Below are 26,676 nucleotides of genomic sequence, written 5' to 3' on the forward strand. Positions count from 1 at the left end.
AACTGATATCCCCCACCAAATAGTTTTTTACGATTGGGTTCTAATCCCTTGATATATGGTATAATCCTTAAAAAAATATAATGAGTAGGGTAATTGTTTTTATGCATGGAAATTCTTTTCATGGATATCTTATACATTCATGTAGATTCTTGTTGAAACTTTGTGGTAAATCTGAGATATAGTGCTGAAAAGTTAATTCATACAAAAACAACTAAGGACAATAACTCTGTTTAAGAAGGTCAAGGGTTATGATTCTTTAGCATGGCACTTCTCCTCATTAATATCAATACACCCATGAATTTTTATGTTTTATGAGATTTAGCCCTAAAAAATTACATCATACATACAAAAAAACAAAACAAAGGGCAATAACTCTTATTAAAGAAAGTGTAGGGTTATGGTTCTTGTGAATTACACTTCTTTTCATTGATATCATTTCATGTTGGTATTTTATATAGTTTCTGAGATAAAGCCCTGAAAACTTTAGTGTCAACACCAATTCTATATCATTAAAGCCTTTTGCGAGGAATGAAAAAAAAACATGATTAAATAATATTAAGAACCTATCAACATTTCTAAAACTATATAGTATACAGTTATACACTGATGACACTTAAACCAGTAGAATTTTTTACTTGTATCTCCACATAAAAGAAAACCTCTGTAAAAGCCTTACCCTAGCTCTGACTTGGGTGGCAGCACCTTCCTCAGTCCACCGCGGCCCTCAACAAAGGCATTGGGAGGCTTGTGATACACAGAGGCAAGGCTGGAGATGTGACAGATCAGCTCGTCTAGCAGTGTCGGCTCAATAAGGTCCGTCTCCTCAGAGATGAGGGGTTTCTCTGCCAGCACGACCTCCTTGGCAGCAGCAGGGTCGGTGGAGAGCAGACGCCAGTAAATGTAGCCACGGTCTCGCAGGTCAGGATTGTCACTGTCCTGAAGGTATATATGGGAATGAGTAGCATCAATACCTTGGAATTAAACTTTTTCATTTGACATTATATGACTACAAATTAAATGCTACATGGGTGTAAGTGTCACATGTTACATACATGATACAGAAGTAAAAATTGTGTGCTGAAAGCTATTAAAGCTGTGATGACATATCATTGTAACAAGATTGCTTGTTATTATTTAAATTGTTTGAAACAGTTAACAAACAATTCACCACACACCTAAATTGTGCTGATAAATACTGACTACAAGAGCCTTTAACTAAGACCCCACCAAAAGAGTCTGAATAATAAACATGTTTGGAAAGACTTGTTAGAATGACAGGAACATGTGTAGAGAATACATATTTATTTAGGCTTGAGAAGGTTGATTCAAAACAAGCTTTATATTCCAGACCCATCAAAAAGTTATAATATAACTACTCTTAAGCAAAATAATAAACAATGCCATCCTCTTGTATTCAGAATTATTTAATGCACTCAATGCCATCCTCTTGTATTCACAATTATTTAATGCACTCAATGCATTAAGTGACAAATTACAAACATAGTAGTTTTCATAATTGATTTTTTTTCTTCTCTATATAAAAGATGCATACAAGGCAAATATGATTTGATCTATAATGATATTTGTGGGAATCAGGAACAGTACTCTGTTTCAGACTTTCACGAGTTCAGACATTTAAAAAAAAAAGGATATTTAACAAGAGGGCCTGAAAGGCCCAAAGTCGCTCACCTGAGATAACAAGATATTTTTGGGACAAATCTAGCCATATAAGAAAAAATGCCCCGCCCCCGTGGTTGCCATGTTTTTCAACCAACTGGAATCATTTTAGAACTCCTCCAAGATATTATTGGGATAAATCTTCTGAACGAGTTTCATGAAGATCAGACTATAAATGTGGCCTCTAGAGTGTTAACAAAATTATACTATAGCCATATAAGGAAAAATGCACCACCCCTTAGCAGCCATGTTTTTCAAGCAAATGTCATCATTTTCGAACTCATCCAAGATATCAATAAGACAAATCTTCTGACCATATTTCATAAAGATTGGAAATAAATGTGGCCTCTAGAGTGTTAACAAGGTTTTACAACAGCCATATAAGGAAAAATGCCCCGCCGCCTGGGGGCCATGTTTTTAAAGAAACCAAAACAATTCTCGAACTCATCCAAGATATCATTTTGACAAATCTTCTGACAAAGTTTCATGAAGATCGGAAAATAAATGTGGCCTCTAGAGTGTTAACAAGGTTTTACTATAGCCATATAAGGAAAAATGCCCCGCCCCCTGGCGGCCATGTTTTTCAACCAACCGGAATCATTTTCGAACTCGTCCAAGATATTATTGGGATGAATCATCTGACCAAGTTTCATGAAGATCAGGCAATAAATGTAGCCTCTAGAGTGTTAACAAGATTTTACTATAGCCATATAAGGAAAAATGCCCCGCCCCTTGGCAGCCATGTTTTTCAAGCAAACGTAACCATTTTTGAACTCATCCAAGATATCATTGAGACCAATCTTCTGACAAAATTTCATGAAGATTGGACAATAAATGTGGCCTCTAGAGAGTTAACAAGGCAAATGTTGACCCCGCACAAAGCACAACGGACAACAGATGACGCACGATGGACAAAAGGCGATCACAAAAGCTCACCATGAGCACGTTGTGCTCAGGTGAGCTAAAAAAACTAGAATAATAAAAACGAGTGATCAAATATCATTTCAGTATTTGTTCCCATCCCTAAAACTGACCCCTCCATATTTGAGAACAAGTGAGTCATGTGCTGAAAAAACTGGACATAATGCATGTGCGTAAAGTGTCGTCCCAGATTAGCCTGTGCAGTCTACAAGGCTAATCAGGTAAAACACTTTCCTGCTAAATTGGATTTTTGCTAAGAAGAGATTTCAATTTAACAAAAAATGTCATGAAAGCGTAAAGTGTCGTCCCAGAACACAACTCAAGTGTACGTACCTGTGTAGAGAGGCTGAGGACCTGCTGTACCAGCTCCTGGGTGTCTGTGGGCCTCTTCAAGAACAGCTTCACAATGGCTGTCAGCAGCTGCAGCTGGACCTGGGTGTTCTCATCCTGCAATAGGCCACCAGTAGTCAACAACCCATCCCCTATCTGAGAAAACTGGGCTTAATGCATGTGCGTTAAGTGTCGTCCCAGATTAGCCTGTGCACAGGCTAATCAGGGACGACACTTTCTGATTTTATAGTATTTTTAGTTTCAAGAAAGCCCCTCCTTACCGAAAATCAAGTTTAGGCGGAAAATGTCGTCCCTGATTAGCCTGTGCACAGGCTAATCTGGGACGACACTTTACGCACATGCATTATGCCCAGTTTTCTCAAAACATGCTAGACATTATGGCATGTATTAATTATTTTTAAGAGACATCCTATGTTTTTAAAATTTCAATCACACATTTAACAGTTAAACGCTGAAATAACACTGCTGATGCTAAAAGCATTTACCACTACTTACAATCAGGGGTGTGATTGAGGCAAAGTCAGAGGGGAGGAAAATTCTGTCGACTGATTTTGACTACGCGAATGGCGCGCATAACGCAATGACAAACCTTAAAACAGACATTAAAATAAACAACTTCTTGAACTTCATAACAATATTTCTTTATAAAAACCTGTTAAACTTCACTTTTTACATACTGAGGATGCAAAGTACACAGTAGTCAGTATTTATTGTGATCAATAGCAGCAGTTTTTCAATGTATTGGATTACAGTTAATGGACTTAATATAAACAGACACACTTGAGTGTTCTTCTTGTGTGAATGATGTATTAAACTGAGTTAAATTAATATATTTAATTTGTTTACCTTTCAATATCTTGCATTTCACATCTTCATTTCACTCAGTTCAATGCTATTTCAGTTAACTAAACAGCTTGACAAACATAATAAAGCAGAATATGCATATGAATCTGATTATACACAGACCCACTAATATATAAATCAAATCATGTTTGTCGGCATGCCTGTTTGTCTATGTCAATGTTCGAACGATATTCTTATGAATTGTTTCACTTCGCAAGTAGACTAAACTCCAATTTGCAAACACTGGTTTCCGTGACACAAATTCACTGAGCACATTTCTTAACAAAATATCTGTTGCTTGTATCTAAAACGTAGTCTTTTTTCGTTGACAAACACATTTCATTATTCCTATCAGACTAGGTGATGTCAGACGTTTATTCGATTGCTATTTTTCATTTCAATAATCTTAATTTTCGCTTCACAACGGCGCCATTTGCAAACGAATCAGCTAAGAAATACCAAACACATTTTAAGAAAACGATTTTAATTGGAAGATTGGGAAACGAAAGCCAATTATATCGCTCGTTTTAAAAATGCTTAGTCAGAATCTACCAGTGTAAAATGCGGAGATTTCGCAGGCTGCGGATATTTCGGGCCGCTCATGAAATACGCCCGCGGAATCGGTGGTAGCCCCTCTCCGCCACATTTTTTAAAACGAATTTACGCGAATCTCAGAAGTGACCCCCGGGACAACCCGATCCGCCCAAATCCGCGGATCCGCGAAAAAATCACACCCCTGACAATAGAAGTATTTAAAGTAAAAATAAATACTTTTGAAGCTCTATTTATCTTTTTACTTTTTTACTTTTGTACATGAATTTCTGTTGTATTTGAGCTATTCTAATAATTATTCAAAAACTATTAATTAAACAATAATAATATTCCTGATTTGAAGTAAATTAACGCTCAAATTTATTCCCAATCAGTACCTGGAAACCTTCCAGGAAGCTCTCTAGCAGCTCGTCAGCATTGTCAATGCGCTCAGCATACTCCCCTATGATCCAGATCATGGAGGCGCGAGCTTCTGGCTCATCTAGAGTGTCCAGGTTTTCACACAGGGTTGCAATGATGCTCTCATACTTGTTGGGATACTTGCGGAAGATATCCTGGAGTCATACAGGGTTTGTGAACAAGATTCCCTTATGCAATTAAATACAAGCTACATATCCATTAAGCACAGATTCACCAAAATTCTTAATTCTGTCGTAAAAAAAACTCAACCTTGATCTTGTCACAAGTCATGCAGGTAGAATCACAAACCAAAATCAGGTAAATATCTAAAAGCCTTCTGCAAAAAATCCAGAAGTGTCATTTTAGAGAAAAAATTTCAGTCCAAGTCTAAGGCCCAAAACTTTGTCAAAAACCAACGGACTGGGACGAAACTCAAACTTGATCTGTAAGTCATGTACATAGACTCACATGCAAAAAAAATCAGGTAAGCCTTTTGCAAAAAGGTGCAGAAAACTGTTATTTTCTAGACAAGTCCAAGGTCCATAACTTTGTAAAACAATGGACCGTAACTAAACTGAACTTGATATCTATGGCGGGTAGACTCATATACCAAAAATCAGGTTAACATCTCAAAACTTAAAAAAAAAAAATCAGGAACAGTATGAAGTATGAAGTTAAATAAAATTCCAGGCCAATAACTTCAAAAATCAATGGACCAGAACAAAACTCACACTTCATCTGTAAGTCTTGTAGATTGACTAACACACACAACAAGGGACAAAATTGTCACAAAACCAGGTTTTCATTGTGAAAAAAAAATCTCATAAAGGGAGAAAACTCAAACTGAACTTTTGAAATGAACAAACAAAATTAACCCCCTTTGTAAGTTTGTTTTTAAAAAAAATCTATTTTTAGTCGTGGCGACCTTGACATTGGAGATATTGACGTGATTCTTTCGTGCGACACACCGTCCCATGATGGTGAACAAATGTGCGAAATGATTTTAAAATCTCACAATGAATGACATAGTTATGGCCAGGACAAGCTCATTTATGGCCATTTTTGACCTTTGAACTCAAAGTGTGACCTTGACCTTGGAGATATCGACATAATTATTTTGCGCTACACACCGTCCAATGATGGTGAACAAATGTGCCAAATGATTTTAAAATCTGACAATGAACAACATAGTTATGGCCCGGACAAGCTTGTTCCGCCCGCCCGCCAGCCAGCCAGCCAGCCCGCCCGCATTCGCCAATCTAATAACCAGTTTTTTCCTTCGGAAAACCTGGTTAAAAATCAGGTTAATATCTGCAATCATTTAGCAAAATAGTCCAGAAGACTTTAAATGTTGGGAAATTTTTTCAATCAAAGGCCCAAAACTTTGCCAAAATAGACGAGAACCAAACTCAAACTTGACCTATAAGTCATGCCAGTAGACTTTCAGACCTTAATCAGGTAAATATATCGAAGCATTATGGAAAAAAATCCGGAAACAGAATGCGGCACAGACAGACTGACAATCTGACTGCTATATGCCACCATACCGGGGAAGGGGGAATAACAAGAGCTGTCAGAGGACAGCGCGCTCGACAATTCGAGTGCTTGACATTATTACGTAAGCCATCATGGGGAAATTGTTCATATTCAATAATTTATTAGACTATCTTTCAAAAATAAAAAAAGGAAAACAAATAAAATAAAAAAAATTGGGGGGGGAGGGGGGTTGAGAGGGGGTAAAATGTGGGGTGTGGTCATTTATTAGACGATCTTTCAAAAATAAAAAAAGGAAAAAAAAATTTTTTTTGGGGGGGGGGGGGTAGGGGGGCAGTAGGGGGGGAAAGGGGGGTATAATGTGGGGTGGGGTAATTTATAAGATGATGTGAAAAAAAAAATGGGTGGGGGGGGTAGGGGGGGAAGGGGGGATGAGAGGGGGGTATATTGTGGGGTGTGCTAATTTATAAGATGATGTTTAAAAAAAATGGGGGGGGGGGAGGTTGGGGGGGGGGGGGTAAGGGATTCTGGCTAGGGGCATGGGGTATTGTTTGGGTGGAATCCATTGTGGTATTCAGGTAAGTGTTGTTTTGTCAAAGTAATAATAAATCTGATCATAAATAAAGAAGTTATGGCAATTTAAGCAAATTGTTCAATTATCTAAGTGTAAAAGGGGCCATAATTATGTAAAAATGCTTGATACAGTGGTCTGCTCTTGTTTATAGGTTGGGGTCATGTTGGTAAAGAAGTATGCAAAATATAAAAGCAATATGTCAAACTATATAGGAAATATTTGGGGTAGTACACAAAGTTTAACATAGATTTATCAATAATATGCATATTCTAAGTATAAAAGGGGCAATAATTCTGTCAAAATGCTTGATACAGTTGTATGCTCTTGTTTATTGGTTGGGGTCATGATGGTAAACAAGTATGCAAAATATGAAAGCAATACATCAAGGGACATTGAAAATATTTGGGGTAGTAGGCAAACTTCAACATTTGCTGCATATTCTAAGTGGAAAAGGGGCCATAATTATGACAAAATTCTTGATAGAGTTGTCTGCTCTTGTTTATAGGTTGGGGTCATGTTGGTAAACAAGTATGCAAAATATAAAAGCAATATGTCAAAGGATATAGGAAATATTTGGGATAGTACACAAAGTTTAACATAGATTTATAAATAATATGCATATTCTAAGTATAAAAGGGGCAATAATTCTGTCAAAATGCTTGATACAGTTGTATGCTCTTGTTTGTAGGTGTGGGTCATGATGGTTAACAAGTATGCAAAATATGAAAGCAATATGTCAAGGGACATTGAAAATATTTGGGGTAGTACGCAAACTTTAACATTTGCTGCATATTCTAAGTGGAAAAGGGGCCATAATTATGACAAAATGCTTGATAGAGTTGTCTGCTCTTGTTTACAGGTTGGGGTCATGTTGGTAAACAAGTATGCAAAATATGAAAGCAATATGTCAAGGGACAATGAAAATAATTGGGGTAGTACGAAAACTTTAACATTTGCACAGAAACGGAAACATCATGGAAACGCCGATGCAGGGGTGAGTAGGATAGCTCCACTATATATATTTCATATATACTAGTCGAGCTAAAAAGAAAACTTGATTTGAAATATATTATGATTCTAAAATGTCCTAAAATGGGATATTGAAAACAAGCTCAGAGTACCTACTCATTCAATATACAAAACAACAAGATCCTACCTTGATGACAACAATGGCCTCCTGTACCACATAGTTGACCTTTGTCTGGATCAGGTCCAGTAGAGTGCTCACACAGCGCTCTGCCGCAGGCTCTACCTTGATGGCACAGCGGCCGATGGCACGCACAGACTTGCGCACAAAATCAACATCCACTTCTGTGGCATATTCCTTCAATTCTGCAAGCACCTGGGCAATGTTGGCCTGGCTAGTCAGACGAATCATGATGTCCAACTTTTCCAGCTTGACATAAATTGGATCATTGTACTTAACGAAGAAAACCTTCATTTCATTCTTCAGAATGTCTGACCTGCAATAGAGACCAGAATATGGCAATTTATCTCAAGGGGACAAGTAGACGATTTCAACCCAACTGAACTATACCACAATACATTTTTTTTAATGAATAACAAAAACCACAAAATATGTTCAGCTGTAAATGTATTATTTCTAACAACTATTTACAATTTTAACATTGCTGGACTAATGTATCTGAAAAAGCTTTGGCTCTTGTAAGCCAAGAAACTTCCCCCATTTCTTCATTTATGATCAGATAAAGGAGAGCCTTGCCTCTTCTGCACGATCAGGTTGATGTTCCTCAGTGCGACGTACTGTATCTCGGGCTCTGCAGAGAGCAGGGTGACCAGGGGTGGGGCAAGTTTCTTAACGAGGGAGGTGACGTACTCCCCAGACGTGTCCAGCATTTCCATCAGCTTCATCACCACCTACACAAAACACAGCCATCATTAGTGTATACAAGTATTAATTCATGGACGCGAAATTGCTACACCGTCACATACCTTTTACATATTCCTCTAAAAAAAAGAAGCTGTTTTTGTCTTATGCTCCAGCAAAGCCAGGAAATTTTATACATACAATTACATTCTGTTAATCCTGTTTTTTTAAATTAAATCATAACAAGTAAATATTGATTGATTTACACAAATTTTAAACAAAATGTGGTAAATTGCTAAGCATTTGCTAAGCTGCATTAAACGAAAATTGGTCAATTAAGACAAATAACTCTAAATCAGAGTGGCAAAAACTGGAAATGTCTATAAAGCAGCTTCTCATTATGTTTAATAAGCAACACACCTTGACAGAAAGTATCACAGCAGCGTTGGAGTTGGCCAGGCCGGGAATGACTCTAACAGATACTAACCTTGACAGCTGAGAGTAGCACTGCAGCATTGGTGTGTGCCAGGCGCGGGTGGGGGGCATGACTCTCTCCCAGAAACTCACCTTAACATATCAGAGTACCAGGGTTGACATGTGCCAGGCCGGGTGACTCTCATAGATACTAACCTTGACAGCTGAGAGTACACTGAAGCGTAGGAGTGTGCCAGGCCAGGGATGACTCACAATTACTCACCTTGACAGCTGAGAGTACCACTGCAGCATTGGTGTGTGCCAGGAGGGGGCTGACTCTCTCACAGATACCTTAAAAACTAAGAGTACCACTGCAGCATTGGCGTGTGCCAGTTGGGGTGAGGGGGTGTGACTCTCTCACAGATACTCACCTTGCCAGCTGAGAGTACCACTGCAGCATTGGCATGTGCCAGTCGGGGTGAGGGGGTGTGACTCTCTCACAGATACTCACCTTGACAGCTGAGAGTACCACTGCAGCATTGGCGTGTGCCAGTTGGGGTGAGGAGGTGTGACTCTCTCACAGATACTCACCTTGACAGCTAAGAGTACCACTGCAGCATTGGCATGTGCCAGGCGGGGTGTGACTCTCTCACAGATACTCACCTTGACAGCTGAGAGTACCACTGCAGCATTGGCGTGTGCCAGGCGGGGGGTGACTCTCTCACAGATACTCTGGGCCTCCTTGTCATCCTTGGGGGTGTAGTTGGAGATGGAATCCAGAATAAACACCTGGCCCCACCTGCATTGGGACATGATAGTATATACACCCCATTCTGGGAAAACATGGCTTAATGCAAGAGCGTTTAGTGTCATCCAACAGTAGCCTGTGTAGCAGGCACAAGCGTACCAGGGACAACACTTCCTCATTTTATGGAATCATACAGTTCAGGTGGACAGAATTGTCCCTTATTAGCCTGTGCAGACTGCACAGACTTATCTTGTACGACAGTTTACACTCAATTCATTTTTCCCCAAAAGAGACTCATCACATTATAATACTTATATTATGTAGCAATGGAGTGCAGAATGTGGTAAATCCTATAAGTAATATAATTTTTTGTTGTTTTTTTCAAATTTAAATGATTGTGTTAATCATGGTCTTCTTCGGATAGCTAAAACTTGAGTCCACAGCACAACTTCACAACAACTTTACGTGTATCAGTCCACCATTGAAATATGAATAACAAGAGCTGTCAGAGGACAGTGTGCTCGACTATTCGAGTGATTGACAGTATAATGTAAGCCATCATAGGGGAATTGTTCAAATTATTCAATAAGGTCAAGGTTATAGTTCAGGTATAGTTTCCACAATCTATTGAACCCTAGCAATAGCTTGGGTGGGTAGTTTGGACGGTCCTTCAAAAATAAAGTAAATAAATATATTATTTTGTTTTGTAACCAGGTTTTAAGAAAAAAATATTTGTTTTGGGTAGGGTAGGGGGGGGGGGGTTGAGAGTAAGGTATAATGTGAGGTGTGGTCATTTATAAGGCGATCTTTCAAAAATAAAAAAAGGAAAAAATAAAAATAAAAATTGGGGGGGGGGAAGCAGTAATTCTGGGTTGGGGCGGTGGAATCCATTGTGGTATTCAGGTAAGTGTTGTTATGTCAAAGTATTAATAAAATCTGATCATAAATAAAGAAGTTATGGCAATGTAACTAAAGTAATATGCATATTACAAGTGAAAAAAGGGCAATAATTCTTATAAAATGCTTGATACAGTTGTCTGCTCTTGTTTATAGATTAGGGTCATGTTGGTAAAGAAGTTTGCAAAATATGAAAGCAATATGTCAAGGGACAATAAAAATATTTGCGGTGGTACGCAAACTTTAACATTTTGATGCAAACGGGAACGCTAACGCAGACGCGGGGGTGAGTAGGATAGCTCCACTATATATATTTCATATATAATAGTCTTGCTAAAAAGGCAGTGTGTTTTTGACCCCATTTTAAGAATGAGACCAGGTCCTTTTGGATGAGGAATAATCATGGCTTTTTGACTAAAACTGGAAAATTAAAGATGTTGTTTTTCTAATAAATGCTTTAATATTAAGAATAAAAGTGTTTTCAATATTATATTCACTAAATTTCAACTTCTAGAGCTGGATGGGAGATCAACTAAATGTTTAGATTTAAAAAAAAAATGTTTTCGGAAACCTACAATTGGGAATTTCTAGGTCCCATATGGGGAAAATATGTACATTTTTTTCCATTGGGAATGGGATTGAATATCAGCCCTAAATTTGAATGCAAACAACACACTGAAAGGCTAGCTCTCCCAACAGAATTTGTCAAATGTGCAACTTAAATCATGCACTAAAGTAGACTTATACAAACCATTAAAAAAAAATCAATTTTAACTTTTCAAAATACAAAACAAACCAGGCTTAGACAGTATTGCATGCAATTAAATGAGTTCCGCACCAATTAAAAATGTGTTTAATGTTCATATTGTCTTTTATATGTGAAACTTTGATGTTTCATAATGATGTTCGTTTTCACACAGCAAATATTATATCAAAAACAAATATTTACCAGACAATTTAGCTCTTTGTTAAACAAATAATTGCATCTCAGAAATGAAGGCTTATGACTTGTCCTCTCATCACTTAACCCTTTGCATGCGGGGTAATTTCTCATCTGCTAAAATGTTGTCTGCTGAATTTTTTAAATTAGCATTTTCTTTGATTTTTTCCAAAGAATACTATCAGAATAGCAAACAGTTTGGATCCAGATGAGATGCCACGTTCTGTGGCGTCTCATCTGGATCCAAACTGTTTGCAACGGCCTTCAAAATTCGGTTCCAGCACTGTAAGGGTTAAATAAGTTTATCAAATTTCATAATCCTAATCTATGTCCTTTTCAAAAAACACGTAAGCAACTAGTAAGCAGATCCTACTCCGTGCACTCGTTGAGGGCAGTTAGCAGCTTGTTGATGGTGCCTGAGTTCATCTCCAGGACCTGGGCAGCGTTCGGTGAGGCGTCCATGATCTCTGAGATAGCAGCCACCGCGTTTGCCACAACCTAGGGCACCAAACATTAAAGCTTTTTTTCCTTCTTAGATAATGTCTGTTTTATAACAAATTTGAGAGGTTTGCAACTTAAATTTTCACAATTGAAAGAAGTTTGCAATTTTTTTTTTACAATTTTGAAATATTCACTACTTATTTGTTTTTCACAATTTTCAACAGCTTGAGACCCCTTTTTTATAACAATTGTATAAAGTTCCCAACTCATTTTTTCAATAACTAAGGGGCCCAAGCCTGCTTGACAAAAATAGGGAAACAAATTGCTTTGAGGGTATGATATACCCATGTAATTTTGCATGTGCCACCCACAACAGTCACAATTCTTTTTGTATGGTGGCCTATTAACCATTTATTTTTTTAACAAGAGATGTGTTTGTCAGAAACACAATGCCCCCTATTGCGCCGCTTTGAAGCCATATATTTAACCTTTGACCTTGAAGGATGACCTTGACCTTTAACCACTCAAAATGTGCAGCTCCATGAGATACACATGCATGCCAAGTATCAAGTTGCTATCTTCAATATTGCAAAAGTTATCGCAAAACTTTTACCAAAGTTAAAGTTTTAGGTTAAAGTTTTGGGACAGAATGACAGACAAAATGACAGACAGACAGGCCAAAAACAATATACCCCCGATCATTCTATCCGGGGGCATAAACATTCATAGAGATGCTTAGAGGTTCACACATCTATACCAACTAAAGTGCGCAAGGGCTGAATGACTTATTTTCTTTAGGCTGACACAGAATGGTGATCACTGAAAAAGAATTTTTAAACATCCCAATGGCACCAAATCAACAGCAACACTTCTGTGGCCAAGTAGACGACAAGTGCAATTTTTTTTATCTTTCAAAATGTTATGAAGTAAATAATATAATGGATAAATTAACCAAATAAAGCACAATAATAAACAAGAGGGCCATGATGGCCCTGAATCGCTCACCTGACTAACCTTGCTACATCAACTTAAATTCTATCAGACCCATATACAATTCCAAGCCAGATTTCATCAATTAATACATTCTGACACAATTTCATTAAGACGTGATGAAAACTGTGACCTCTTTCATCTACACAAGGTTTTACTAGAATTGGCCAAGTGACCTAATTTTTGACCCCAGATGACCCATATACGATCCAAAATCAGATATTATCAAGATAAACATCCTGACCATATTTCATTAAGATCAGATTAAAGCTATGACCTCTATTGTCTACACAAGGTTTTTCTATGATTTGACCTAGTGACCTAGTTTTTGACCCCAGATGACCCAAATACAATCCCAATCCAGATTTCATCAAGATTAACATTCTGGCCACATTTTATTAATTTGGATGAAAACTGCGACCTCTACTGTTTACACAAGTTGTTTTTTTAACTTTGACCTAGTGACCTAGTTTTTTACCCTAGATGACCCAAATTCGATACCAACCCAGATTTTAACAAGACAAACATTCTGACTCAATTTCATAAAGATTGGATGAAAACTGTGACCTCTATTGTCTACACACGTTTTTTTTATTATTTGACCTAGTGACCTAGTTTTTGACCCCAGATGACCCAAATACAATCCCAACCCAGATTTCATCAAGATAAACATTCTGACTCAATTTCATAAAGATTGGATGAAAACTGTGACCTCTATTGTCTACACAAGGTTTTTCTATTATTTGACCTAGTGACCTAGTTTTTTTGACCTAGTGACCTAGTTTTTGACCCCAGATGTCCCAAATACAATCCCAACCCAGATTTCATCAAGATAAACATATTGACCTAATTTCATAAAGATCGGATGAAAACCGTGACCTCTACTGTCTACACAAACAAATTGTTGACGGACACACGCACCCACGAACCCACAACGGACGCCGGACATCACACGGTCACATAAGCTCACCATGTCACTTAGTGACAGGTGAGCTAAAACAAAAACTGATTATTATCTTCCAATCTGTAAGAAAATGTCCTATGTGAAACTAGAAACTTAACAAAAAAACTTACCATGGGGTTGGAATCTGAGAGAAGATCCCTGAGCAAGTCCAGAAAGCCCTGGTCTTCCACCAGTTGAGCATTGATATCGTGAAGCTTAGCGACGCACACTGCGGCCGTCTTGCGAACGTATGGGTCCTCGTCCTTGAGACATTTCCTCAGTGGTTCACACAGATACTCTGTTATTTTGTCCACCCGGATGCAGCCCATTGTTCGCACAGCCAGGGCTCGTATCAGCGGGTTAGAGTCTTCACAATCCTAAAAGAATCCGGACAATTATAAATATGTATCATAAATATGCTGTTAGCTGTGTAAATATATCTAGATAGCAATGTTTAGAATTACTATCATTGAAAAGGAGAAAATCCGCTGATAGGGGAGAAATCACGCACCTGAGAGGTGAAGAAATCACACCCCTGAAAGGAGAAATTACATCACTACAAGAGGGCCTGAAAGGCCCAAAGTCGCTTACCTGAGATAACAATATATTATTGGGACAAATCTTCTGACCAAGTTTCATGAAGATCAACAAATAAACCTCTAGAGTGTTAATAAGGTTTTACTAAAGCCATATAAGGAAAAATGCCCCGCCCCCTGGCAGCCATGTTTTTCAACCAACCGGCATCATTTTTGAACACTTCCAATATATTATCGGGATGAATCTTCTGACCAAATTTCATGAAGATCGGAGGTAAATGTGGCCTCTATAGTGTTAACAAGATTTTACTATAGCCGTATAAGGAAAAATGCCCCGCTCCTTGGAAGCCATGTTTTTTAAGCAAACTTAACCATTTTCGGATTCATCAAAGATATCATTGAGACCAATCTTCTGACCAAATTTCATGAAGATTGGACAATAAATGTGGCCTCTAGAGTGTTAACAAGGTTTTACTCAAGTCATATATAGCCATATAAGGAAAAATGCCCCGCCCCTGGTGGCCATGTTTTTAAAGCATCAAAAACCCATTTTCGAACTCATCCAAGATATCATTGGGACAAATCTTCAGACCAAGCTTCATGATGAACGGAAAATAAATGTGGCCTCTAGAAAGTTAACAATGTCATACATTTCAATATAAATTAAAAGTTAAGAAGAACATGTGTCGAAAAATGCGAAATAAGCCAGATATTTAATTCTGAAATCGAAAATGTCTGTACAGACAAATTAGCCAGAATGTATATCATGCATGTACAATGTGAATCTTAATTTAGTTTAATGGTTGTTTTTAAATTCCAACAGCGATGTCTATTCATACGACACACAAACACTTACTCCGATCCTAATAAAAAGACGAATTCTTCGGTGATTGTAGGAAAATATGTACGAAATATCTTCGTAACCATCGGCTCGAGGCGCTTATTTGTTTTGCTGAATTTTATGAAATTCGTCTTCAATGTCTTGCCTATTTTGTGTTATTGTAACATGTATTTATCAAAATATTACAATTAAACACATATAAAAATCGTATAGTCTCGCTTTAATCGTTTGACAAAAGAATGCCATATTGTACAGAATCATGAAACAATGGAAAACATATTCAAAAGTTTGCTATCTTCCAGAATGTAAAACTGACATTTATAATTATTTCCACTTAATCTTCTTGTGCGTAAAAAAAATATTTTAAAAATGGAGACAACTCTGTCAATTGAACATAATTTTGCAAAAGCCATTTTGCAGTTACTTCCCGTGACATGCTAAACTAAAGTGTTCACAAGCTGTTTTTACTATATAATTATAAGGAAAATGACCCCTCCAGCGGCCATGTTTTTTTAACGATCCGAACCATTTTCGAAGGAAACCGTCATATCCAGAAAACACATGTTCTGACAAAAATTCATGAAGATTGGACCAAAAATGTGACGTCTAGAGTGTTCACATGTTTTCACTATATACATATAGAGAAAACTGCCCCGCCCCCTGGAGGCCATGTTTTTTAACCGATCTGGACCATTTTCGAACTCGTCCGAGATATCAATAAAACCAGTGTTTTTACCAAGTTTCATGATGATTGGGCAAAAATTGTGACTTCTAGAGTGTTCACAAGGTTTCTCTATAGCCATATAAGGAATACTGCCCCGCTCCCTGGCGGCCTATTTTTTTGACGGACCTGAACCATTTTTTAACTCAACCAACAAATCATTTAGACAAACATTTTGACAAAGTTACATGAAGATTGGGCATCAAATGTGACTTATACAGTATTCACAAGGTTTTTCTTTTTTTGACCTAGTTTTTGACCCAGTTTCGAACTCAGTCAATGTTCTGACCAAGTTTCATGAAGATCAGACAATAAATGTGGCCTCTAGAATGTTCATAAGGCAAAATGTTGACAACGGACGACGCACGGCGGACAAAAGGCGATCACAAAAGGCGATCACAAAAGCTCAGGTGAGCGTTGTGCTCAGGTGAGCTAACAAGAGCTGTCAGAACACAGCAAGCTATTCGAGTGCTTGACAGTATAACGTAAGCCATCATGGGGAAATTGTTCATATTCAATAATTTATTAGACGATCTTTCAAAAATAAAAAAAGGAAACAAAAAAATTTTTTGGGGGGGAGGTAGGGGGGGGGGGGGTAGGGGGGGTTAGAGAGGGGGGTATAATTTGGGGTATGGTAATTTATTAGGTGAGAGGGGGGTATAATTTGGGGTATGGTAATTTATTAGATGATGTTTTAAAAAAAATAAAAATTGTGGGGGTGGGTGGGGGGGTAGGGGGGTGGGGGTGAGAGGGGGGGTATAATGTGGGGTATGGTTATTTATTATATGATGTTTATAAAAAAAATGGGGGAGGGAGTCGGTAGGGGGTGGGGGGGGGGGGCGAGGGGGGTATAATGTGGGGTGTGGTAATTTATTAGATGATGTTTAAAAAAAAAAAAATTTTTTTTTTGGGGGGGGTGGAGGAGGTAGAGGGGGTGGGGGGTGATAGAGGGGTATAATGTGGGGTGTGGTAATTTATTAGATGATATTAAAAAAAAATATTTTGGGGGGGGGGGTTGGGGGGGGGAGAAGGGATTCTGGGTAGGGGCGTGGGGTATTGTTTGGGTGGAATCCATTGTGGTATTCAGGTAAGTGTTGTTTTGTCATAGTAATAATAAAATGTGATCATAAATAAAGAAGTAATGGCAATTTAAGCAAAATGTTCAATTATCTAAGTGTAAAAGGGGCCATAATTATGTCAAAATGCTTGATACAGTGGTCTGCTCTTGTTTATAGGTTGGGGTCATGTTGGTAAACAAGTATGCAAAATATGAAAGCAATATGTCAAGGGACAAAGAAAATATTTGGGGTAGTACGAAAACTTAAACATTTGCACGCTAACGCTAACTCCGGGGTGAGTAGGAAAGCTCCACTATATATATTTCATATATAATAGTCAAGCTAAAAAGGGGAGAAATAAGACCACTGAAAGGAGGAGAAATAAGACCACTGAAAGAGGGAGCAATAATACCCCTGAAAGAAGAAGAAATCACACCCTTAAAAGGAGGAGAAATAACATCCCTGAAAGGTTGAGAAATAAGACCACAGAAATGAAGAGAAATCACACCCCTGAAAATAACAAAAACACCCCTAAAAGGAGGAGAAATCATACCCCTGAAAGAAGAAGAAATCACACCCATGAAAGGATGAGAAATAACACCCCTGAAAGGGCAAGAAATAATACCTCTGAAATGAGGAGAAATCACACCCCTGAAAAGAAGAAAAACACCAGTAAAAGGAGCAGAAATCATACCCCTGAAAGGAGAAGAAATCACAACCCTGAAAGGAGGAGAAATCACACCCCTGAAAGGAAAAATAACACCACTGGAAGTGGGAGAAAAAAGACCACAGAAAGGGGGAGCAATAAGAACACTCAAATGGGGTGAAATCACAACCCTGAAAGAAGGAGAAATCACACCCCTAAAAAGAGGAGAAATAACACCACTGAAAGGAGAAGAAATTCCACCCCTGAAAGGAAAAGAAGTCTGACCCTGTAGCAGAAGAAATCACACCCCTGTAGGAGAAAACAGCACACTAGTGAAAGAAGAAATCACAACACTAAAACGAGAAAAAGAACAACGCTGAAAGGAGAAGAAAGCGCAACAATGAAACGAGAAGAAATCACACCCCTCAAAGGGGAAGAAAGCACACCCCTGAAAGCAGAAGAAATCACACCCCTAGTGAACATGTAGCGCACCTTGACAAACGTGTTGACCGCCATAATGGCCATGTCAGGCTGACTCTTGGCGTAGTTCATAAGGTACAGATAGACAAGCTTCTTCAGCTCCAGGTTGTCTGTCTGCATGCAGTTCACAACATCTGGGAACAGGGCACTGAAATGCAGGTACAACAATTTTCTTTGTATCTTTTTGAGTAAACAAAAAACTAACAACGCAATCCAAAATAAATAAATTTGTCAGTTAAAACATTTGGAAACAGCATTTAAAATGTCAACTGCATGTCTTACAGGTACAAGAACCACACAGTAGAGTCTGACAATTTATGCTATAATGCTAAAATTGGACAGCTAATTGTAATATATTTAGTTTCAATAGAAAAAATTATTCCACTGTTCCATAAGCTATAGCAAAGCAATGCGTGTTTTTGTGTTTTATACAGTGGCACAGAGGTGACAACCGCAATTCTTATATTTATATTGTGGACTCAACTTAGTTAGTTGTGGGAACAACTTATTAAGTTGAGGGAACAACTTCATAAGTAGACTGTTGTGGCTTCGACTTAATAACTTGTGGAAACAACTTTTAAAACAAGAGCACCGCCTTGCGGGTGCAGACCGCTCATCTTTTTTTCTTTTTAAAAGGTGTAGGGACCTATCTCAATTTCAATCACAAAAGAGAGAGGGGTAGAGTGGAGAGGGGTGTATAGTGTGGGGTGTGGTCATTGATTACATTATCTTCCAAAAATGCAAAAAAATGAAAAAAAATATTTATTTATTTTTTTTTGGGGGGGAGAGGGGATTCTTGGGTGGGATGGTTGGACAGTATTTCAAACATAAAATAATAATAAAAAATATTTGTGTTTTTTAACCATGTTTGAAAAAAACAAGAGATGTGTTAGTCAGAAACACAATGCCCCCTATTGCTCTGCTTTGAAGAAAAACAAATTGTTTTTTTTACCTTTGACCTTGAAGGATGACCTTGACCTTGAACTTCCACCAGTTAAAATGGGCAGCTTTATGAGAACGCTGCTTTGAAATAAATTTTTTTTGACCTTTGACCTTAAAGGATGACGTTGACCTTGAAGGATGACCTTGACCTTGAACTTCCACCACTCAAAATGTGCAGCTTCATGATAACGCCACTTGGAAATAATTATTTTTTACGGTACCAAACCTACCAAATTCGATTCGATTCTTTAACATATATACATATATATATATATATACATAGATACATAAAGCTCGCTGTATTCTGACTATTGATACAGGAAGGTGTAGGTTTTATCTTTACTTGTAATAATGACGCGCGCGATTGGTTGCTTATTACTTTAGTCATCCAATCAATAAGCCCGTTACGGTCTACTTTCGGAAAAAGCGTCAAAATGGCTGAACAAGTTGTTGCCGACAAATTGAAATTATCAGATGTGCCTAAGAAGCTAAAATCAAAAGTGTGGCAGTATTTTGAGTTTCGGGATGGTAGCCCTACCGATAAAGCAAAGTGTAAACTGTGCTTCACGGATGTGGCGTACGCTAAGTCCGGCTCAACCACTAATCTAATGCAAAATGTCAAACGCAAACATAACGTTGATTTAGCAAGACTAAGAGGTCGCATAAGTTCAACTACTTAAGTCGCCAGCCAGAAAAGTAGTTCTATTTCTGTTGGAGTTTTGTTAAGTTTATTATAGAATGTGATTTGTCCTACAGGTAAAAGGTGATGCTGTCATGGCACAATGGTAGACATGCTTATAGCGGTTTTGGGTAAAAGTATAATAGTGATAGTACTACCATTCAACTGATTCCAGATATGTTCTTATGATTATTTATTTATTTTTTATATTATTGTGTAATCAACACAATCTTCTATTCAGAAGTTTTTATATTAAAATTGAGTCCTAATTTGCTATTCTTTTTTATGTGTTTTATTGAAATCACATTTGAACAGAAATGTTAATTTTGAGGCATAAGAGTGAATATATGATAAAACTATGTTTGAAGCTGAATCGAATCGCAAAAATCGGTATCGAAGTGTCTGAAATCGAAATCGAATCAAGCTGTTGGTGAATCGTTGCAATTCTACTCAAAATGTGCAGCTTCATGAGAATGCCGCTTTGAATTTATTTATTTTTTTACCTTGAAGGATGACCTTGACCTTGAAGTTCCACCACTCAAAATATGCAGCTTCAAGATAATACCGTTTTGAATTAAATAAAAATCACCTTTGACCTTAAAGGATGACCTTGACCTTGAAGGATGACCTTGACCTTTAACTCACATTGACCTTTAACTTCCACCAATCAAAATGTGCAGCTTCATGATAACGCTGCTTTGAAATTTTTGTTTGACCTTTGACCTTGAAGGATGAACCTGACCTTGAAGAATGACCTTGAACTTCCACCACTCAAAATGTGCAGCTTCATGAGAGCGCCGCTTTGAAATATTTTTTATACCTTGAAGGATGACCTTGACCTTGAAGAATGACCTTGACCTTAAACTTCCACCACTCAAAATGTGCAGCTTCATGAGACTGCCGCTTTAAAATTTTTATTTTTTTTTTTACCTTGAAGGATGACCTTGACCTTGAACTTCCACCACTCAAAATGTGCAGCTTCATCCCAAATATCAAGTTGCTATCTTCAATATTAAAAAAGTCAGGGTTCGCCAAAACCGTCGGTCCGCCGGTCCTGACCGTCAAATTTTTCTAAGGACCGACAAGTGATTTAAGATAATCGGTCCGACTGACCGACACAATCGGATGAAAAATGGTTTCAAAAAGATCACTCAAAGTGTATAATATGCTACTGGATTAATAGAAGGTAAATGCTTTTTGTTCAACTTCTGTCAAAATCCTTTTTTTCTTACCTTTATTTTGATGTTTAAAGTTGGATTTGAATTGACTATCACATGCGAGTTCAAAATCAACGGTCTTTGTTAAAAAAAGCAACCGAGTGTGTCCGCCATTTATTTGTTCCATTTAATTTCTCCACAACAAAAAACGCATGAAAACTTGTTTCAACAGGCATTTGTAAGCATTTCTGTTAAATAATTTCATTGTTATATTGTTCTGGGAAGGATATATTTTAATTTACACACCAACAATTTCTGAAATAAAAATTAGATTTTTCACCCGATGTACTATATTTCGGATATTTTAAAATTCGGACATAGGGATATTTATGTTTTGATTTGTTGTTGATAGTTTGTAGCAATATGTTTTGTGTTATTTCATACAACAAGAATGGATGGTGGTAATTATCATGGGCCTTTCTATCAAGAAATAGGTGTGAAAGACATTCATTTAATTGAACCTGGAAATCAACCACCTCAGCTAAGAGAAAATATCTTAACAATAGGTGTTGTTTTAGAACTTGTGAAATCGGCTAATAAACAGAAATTGAAGTCATCCAAAGTAGTGTGAATGGGTGTGTGCAATTAAGTCAAACTTGATTGGATGCCACCCTAACTTTTCAAGAACGCGGATTTGTAGAGCTGTGCAGGCTATAAAACAGTTTGACAAAAAGAAGTCTCAAAAGAATACCTTTGGTTTATATGTGGTTTATTATTAATAAATAATTGTTTAGTTATATCGACTTTGGACATGTTTTTATTGTATTTTAATGTGATCAAAACCAATAAACATCAAAAAGGTACTCTCTTTTGTTGTGTTTTGCTGTTATAGTTTAGTCGGACAGTGGGACTGACAGAAACTGATTCGGACTGACAAAAATTTCAAGTCTGTCAGTCCGAATGACTGACAGATTTGTCAAGTTTTGGCGAACCCTGAAAAGTTATGGCCAATGTTAAAGTTTTCGGACGGACAGACACCATCAATTTGACATTTGACCTTGAAGGATGACCTTGACCTTTCACCACTCAAAATGTGCAGCTCAATGAGATACACATGCATGCAAAATATCAAGTTGCTATCTTCAATTTGAAAAAGTTAGGGCCAATGTTAAAGTTTTATTCGGACGGACGGACAGACTGACTGACATACTGACGGACAGTTCAACTGCTATATGCCACCCTACCGGGGCATACAAATTATTTTTTGGGGTGGGGGTGGGGGGTATAGTGTGAGGGTTGTGGTCATTTATTAGATGATCTTCAATTAAAAAATTCGGGGGGGGGCGTGGGGGATGGTTTGGGTGGAGTCTTTTGTGGTATGTCAGGTAAGAGTTGTTTTTTCAAAGAATCAATCGAATACTATCATAAATAAAGAAGTTATGGCAATTTCAGCAAAATTTAAAAAATTTGACCTTGAGAGTCAAGGTCATTCAAAGGTCAAGGTAAAATTCAACTTGCCAGGTACAGTACCCTCATGATAGCATGAAGTATTTGAAGTTTAAAAGCAATAGCCTTAATACTTTAGAAGTAAAGTGGATCTAACAAAAAATGTAACCATATAATTATTCAAAGTCAAAAAAGGGCCATAATTCCGTAAAAATGACAACCAGAGTTATGCAACTTGTCCTTTACTGTCCCCTTATGATAGTTTGCGAGGGTTCCAAGTACTTTAGGGGTAAAGTGGACCAAAACACAAAACTTTACCAAAAATTTTAATTTTCAAGTATAAAAAGGGCACATAATTCTGTCAAAATATCAGTCAGAGTTATCTAACTTTGCCTGCCCAGTCCCCTCATGATAGTTAGTAAGTGTACCAAGTTTGAATGCAATAGCATTGATACTTTATGAGAAAAGTGGACCTAAACGCAAAACTTAACTGGACACCGACGCCAAGGTGATGACAATAGCTCATAATTTTTTTTTTTAATTGATGAGCTAATAACTTGCGGGAACAACTAAGTATGTTGTCTCCACAACTTATTAAGTTGAGACCTAAGCTTAATAACTTGTGGCCACAACTTCATAACTTATTAAGTTGTGGCCTAAACTTAGTAATTTGTTCATTTAACTTATTAAGTTATCCCTCCAACATAATAACTTGTGGGAACAACTAATTAAGTTGAGGCCTCAGCTTAGAAACTTGTGGCGACAACTCCATAAGCGCCGGTCTGAGCACTATCCTTGTTAGCTATAGATCGCCGGTTCGAGCCCTGTCTGAGCACATGGATTCCAGATTTAAGCCCCTATCTGAGCAATCGCCAAGTTAGCGACTGGATTTAGGGTTCGAACCCTGGTGTGAAAATAGCCACATAAGGGTGTTAAGGTTTAACCACCAGTCTAATGACTTTTCCTGTAAGCGACTGGGATTCCAGTCTGAGCATTTGCACCCTACGTAATGGGTACTGGTTCGGAGGCCCTGCCTGAGCACACACCCTTTTTGCTATGTGCCCCGGGCTCAAATCCCGGTTTAAGTACTTACCATTTAAGCAACAGACCCTGATCAAAGTCCTAGTCTTAGCGCCGGACCCAAAAAATGCGGGATTTATAGCTTACAGGGCTAGTGCTCTGACCGGCGCTCGAACCTGAACACCCATCGCTTGCGAGGGGAGCTCTTAATCCGGAACTTGAAACCAAGAAATGTTGCTTTCGGAGCTTGTGCTTATTTTGGCAACCGTTCGATTAGAAGGCAAGTGCTTAGTATGCAATGTTTGTGACGGCTGTTTGGTTTGAGTCCCTGTGTGAACCCATAGCTTTCAATACGAACACTCAGACTGAGGTTCGCAACCGGGATCCTTCCCTAACTGGGCAAGTGGTAAGACGAAGGCTTGAACCAGGGGTCCATAGCTTTCAGGGCTAGTACTCAGACTGGGGCTCGAACCCGGGACCTGTCACTGTTGGTGCAAATTCTCACATTGGAATTCAAGCCGTCGCTTATAGGGTAAGTCCTCAAACCGAGGCTCGATCAAGAGACCCAAAGCTTTCAGGCTAGTGCTCGTACCCTGATTCGGATCCCTGGACCGTCGAAAACTCCTCATTAGATTTAAGAACTAGTGCTCATACCGTGATTCGAACCCAGGAACTGTCGAAAACTTTTGCATCTAGCACTTGCCTCATAAGCGATGGTTCCCGGGATCGAGTCCTGGTCAAAGCAGGGGCTCAATACGCAGGTTTTTTTTTCCCACTTTTTGGGAAGATAGCCCATGGCTTTGGAATTGGGAATTTTATCGGCATTTTCATGAAATTGGGAAAATAAATTCATTAGCCTTTTTTTCCACACGAAAAGTCCACTGATTAGGGAAATACTAAATTTGATTTAACTCTTTATAATCATTCAAATTAAAAGGAAAAAATCATATAATACTTTGTTAGATGTAATTGAATTAAAATTGAGATAAAATACGCATAAGACTTCTTTCTAAACAAAAAAAACAAAAACAAAAAAAATTTTTTTTTTTTTGGCAATTGGGAATTTTTTGCCACATTGTGGGAAAAAAGTATACTTTTTGGGATTGGGAACATAGCCGAATTTCGGCTATAAAATCGGGCCAAAAAAAACCTCATCCGGGTTTCATAGCTTACAGCGATAGTGCTCAAACCGGCGCTCGAACCCGAACACACAATAGTACGAGTATAAGGGTACTAACTGAGATAAAACGGTTAAGATGAAACGACCAATCTGATTGGTTAAACTATGATGGGGTCCAAACTTAGTAAGTTGTTCCCACAGCTTATTAAGTTGTGGTCTCAACTTAGTAACTTGCGTCCAGAAGACAGTTATTAAATTAAGTTGATGGAACAATAACTGTGTTGAGACCTCAACTTAATAAGTTGTAGGAACAAGCTATAAGTTGTGGCTACAAGTTAAGGCCTCAACATTTTATATTACTTTGATCTCTTTTTGCGTTCATCAATGCTATAAAATGCACATCATTTAATTATTCTTAAAGCAAAAGTTTACGTTTCGTCAATTTATCTTAAAAATACATGGCTATATTGATACTTTAATATATTAATGAGCGCGCAAAATGCCAAAGTTACAATTTTTGTCAGGATCGTCATTTTGACTTCAATCAATTGCGGTTCGTCATTACATCACATTACTATTTTGAGCTGTTGCTGTTGGTTAACTAGTTCATTATTTTGGGGGTATATGGGCATTGATTTCCCGCTTTGAACTCTATCAAAATCGCGAAATGCCAAAAAATGTAGGTTAGGCATATTGATTTGGGACCATCGATATATGCCTCTTTATATAAGGCTCATTAGCTTTTGCTTTGACCAACTTTCAAACTCAACCAAGATATTATTGGGAGACATGCTCTGATAAATTAGGATTGGGCAATATGTGTGGCCTCTAGACAATCCACAAGGTAAACATTGAGTATACACGATGGACATAAGGATATCACAAAAGCATACTGTTCTTAGGTGAACTGAAAACATTATTCTTCTGACAGAAGAGATAATCAACCAAATGCCATTGTGAAATTACACTCACAATTCAGAAATTATTTGTTTTGTGAAATTTGCTAAAAGGTTAAAATCTGGCCTGATGACAAAATAATGCCTTATCAGAACGCTAAAATACTTATCTTTTCTGTAACTTAACATGACTAATGGACTTTGGATGTTGTCAAAGAAGAACAATATTGGTGTAAGGGATATCATATTAAGATAATCATAATGTCAAACTGAAAGAGCTCTACAGTAATAGTTATCTTTATGTGATGGTAAATTGTGCTCTCTAACAGATAAATTTCACAAAATCCATACATAAAAGCTAACATCAAATATGCAAAGATGAGAAACAAACCTGACATCTTTCCCAACTGTCATGCTAGCTATGACTTTCTTTACTGCTTCCTTCTTCTTTTCTTTTTTGTCGCTGTTCAACTCAGCTTTCAGCTCAAATATCTCACCTATTTAAGAGCATGAAAATATCCTGATATGAATTTTCTTTTTTAATTGTTTTACTTATCAACAAATTCAGTACATGATTGTTTGTGTTAAATCTCAACTTACTGGTGAACAAATATTTTAACAGTGTCTTAAATTATCAAAGCATGACCGCACTATATATTTGATACATGATAGTATGTTTTAAGCGTTTTTTTTCCTTCTTTAACTAGTACCGGGGAACGGCACCTTTCCCAAAGCCTACCGGAGGCTTCCCAAATTTAGCACCGGACCTTTCCCAATCTCGATATCTACCGTTCAGAACGATTTTAGGTGCCGTTCCCAATAGCCATAGCCTTTTATTTTCGCTGGAAATATCTTTTGATATTGTCGAGCCTTTCATTTTTGGCCATTTATTTTCGCCGGACATTGTTGCGTAGAAAGTAAACAAAACTTTTCAAATGGGGCGCAACTCTAACCGCTGTGTAAAATGTGAATGGATTACATAACCGCGACGAGTGATCGATATTTCCCGTGAAAGAATTCCATCGCTAAGACCAGTCTTCCTTACATCAATAAACTTTCTCAACACTAATTTTTCGTTGGCATTAAAAAAAAACGTAACCGTGTTGAGTTAAATGCGCATAT

The 26,676-nt window shown here is 37.7% G+C and overlaps 1 protein-coding gene and 1 long non-coding RNA gene across 2 annotated transcripts in view; one reads left to right on the forward strand and one right to left on the reverse strand.

Annotated features, from left to right (window-relative positions):
• Window positions 1-26,676, forward strand: part of LOC127834742 (uncharacterized) — a 74,800-nt gene that overhangs the window by 23,005 nt on the left and 25,119 nt on the right. The gene's annotated exons all lie outside the window — the stretch shown is intronic.
• Window positions 1-26,676, reverse strand: part of LOC127834587 (AP-1 complex subunit beta-1-like) — a 37,451-nt gene that overhangs the window by 9,420 nt on the left and 1,355 nt on the right. Inside the window, exons 3-12 of the mRNA XM_052360589.1 lie at window positions 25,946-26,051; window positions 18,307-18,442; window positions 14,144-14,389; window positions 12,012-12,136; window positions 9,717-9,852; window positions 8,535-8,689; window positions 7,968-8,274; window positions 4,722-4,898; window positions 2,932-3,045; window positions 677-936 (exon numbers count right to left, since the gene is read on the reverse strand). Of these exons, the coding sequence (XP_052216549.1) occupies window positions 677-936; window positions 2,932-3,045; window positions 4,722-4,898; window positions 7,968-8,274; window positions 8,535-8,689; window positions 9,717-9,852; window positions 12,012-12,136; window positions 14,144-14,389; window positions 18,307-18,442; window positions 25,946-26,051 (1,762 nt within the window). The remainder of the gene's footprint in view (window positions 1-676; window positions 937-2,931; window positions 3,046-4,721; window positions 4,899-7,967; window positions 8,275-8,534; window positions 8,690-9,716; window positions 9,853-12,011; window positions 12,137-14,143; window positions 14,390-18,306; window positions 18,443-25,945; window positions 26,052-26,676) is intronic.

The sequence above is a fragment of the Dreissena polymorpha genome, chromosome 1 (genome assembly GCF_020536995.1).
Source record: "Dreissena polymorpha isolate Duluth1 chromosome 1, UMN_Dpol_1.0, whole genome shotgun sequence".
Taxonomy (NCBI): Eukaryota; Metazoa; Mollusca; class Bivalvia; order Myida; family Dreissenidae; genus Dreissena; species Dreissena polymorpha.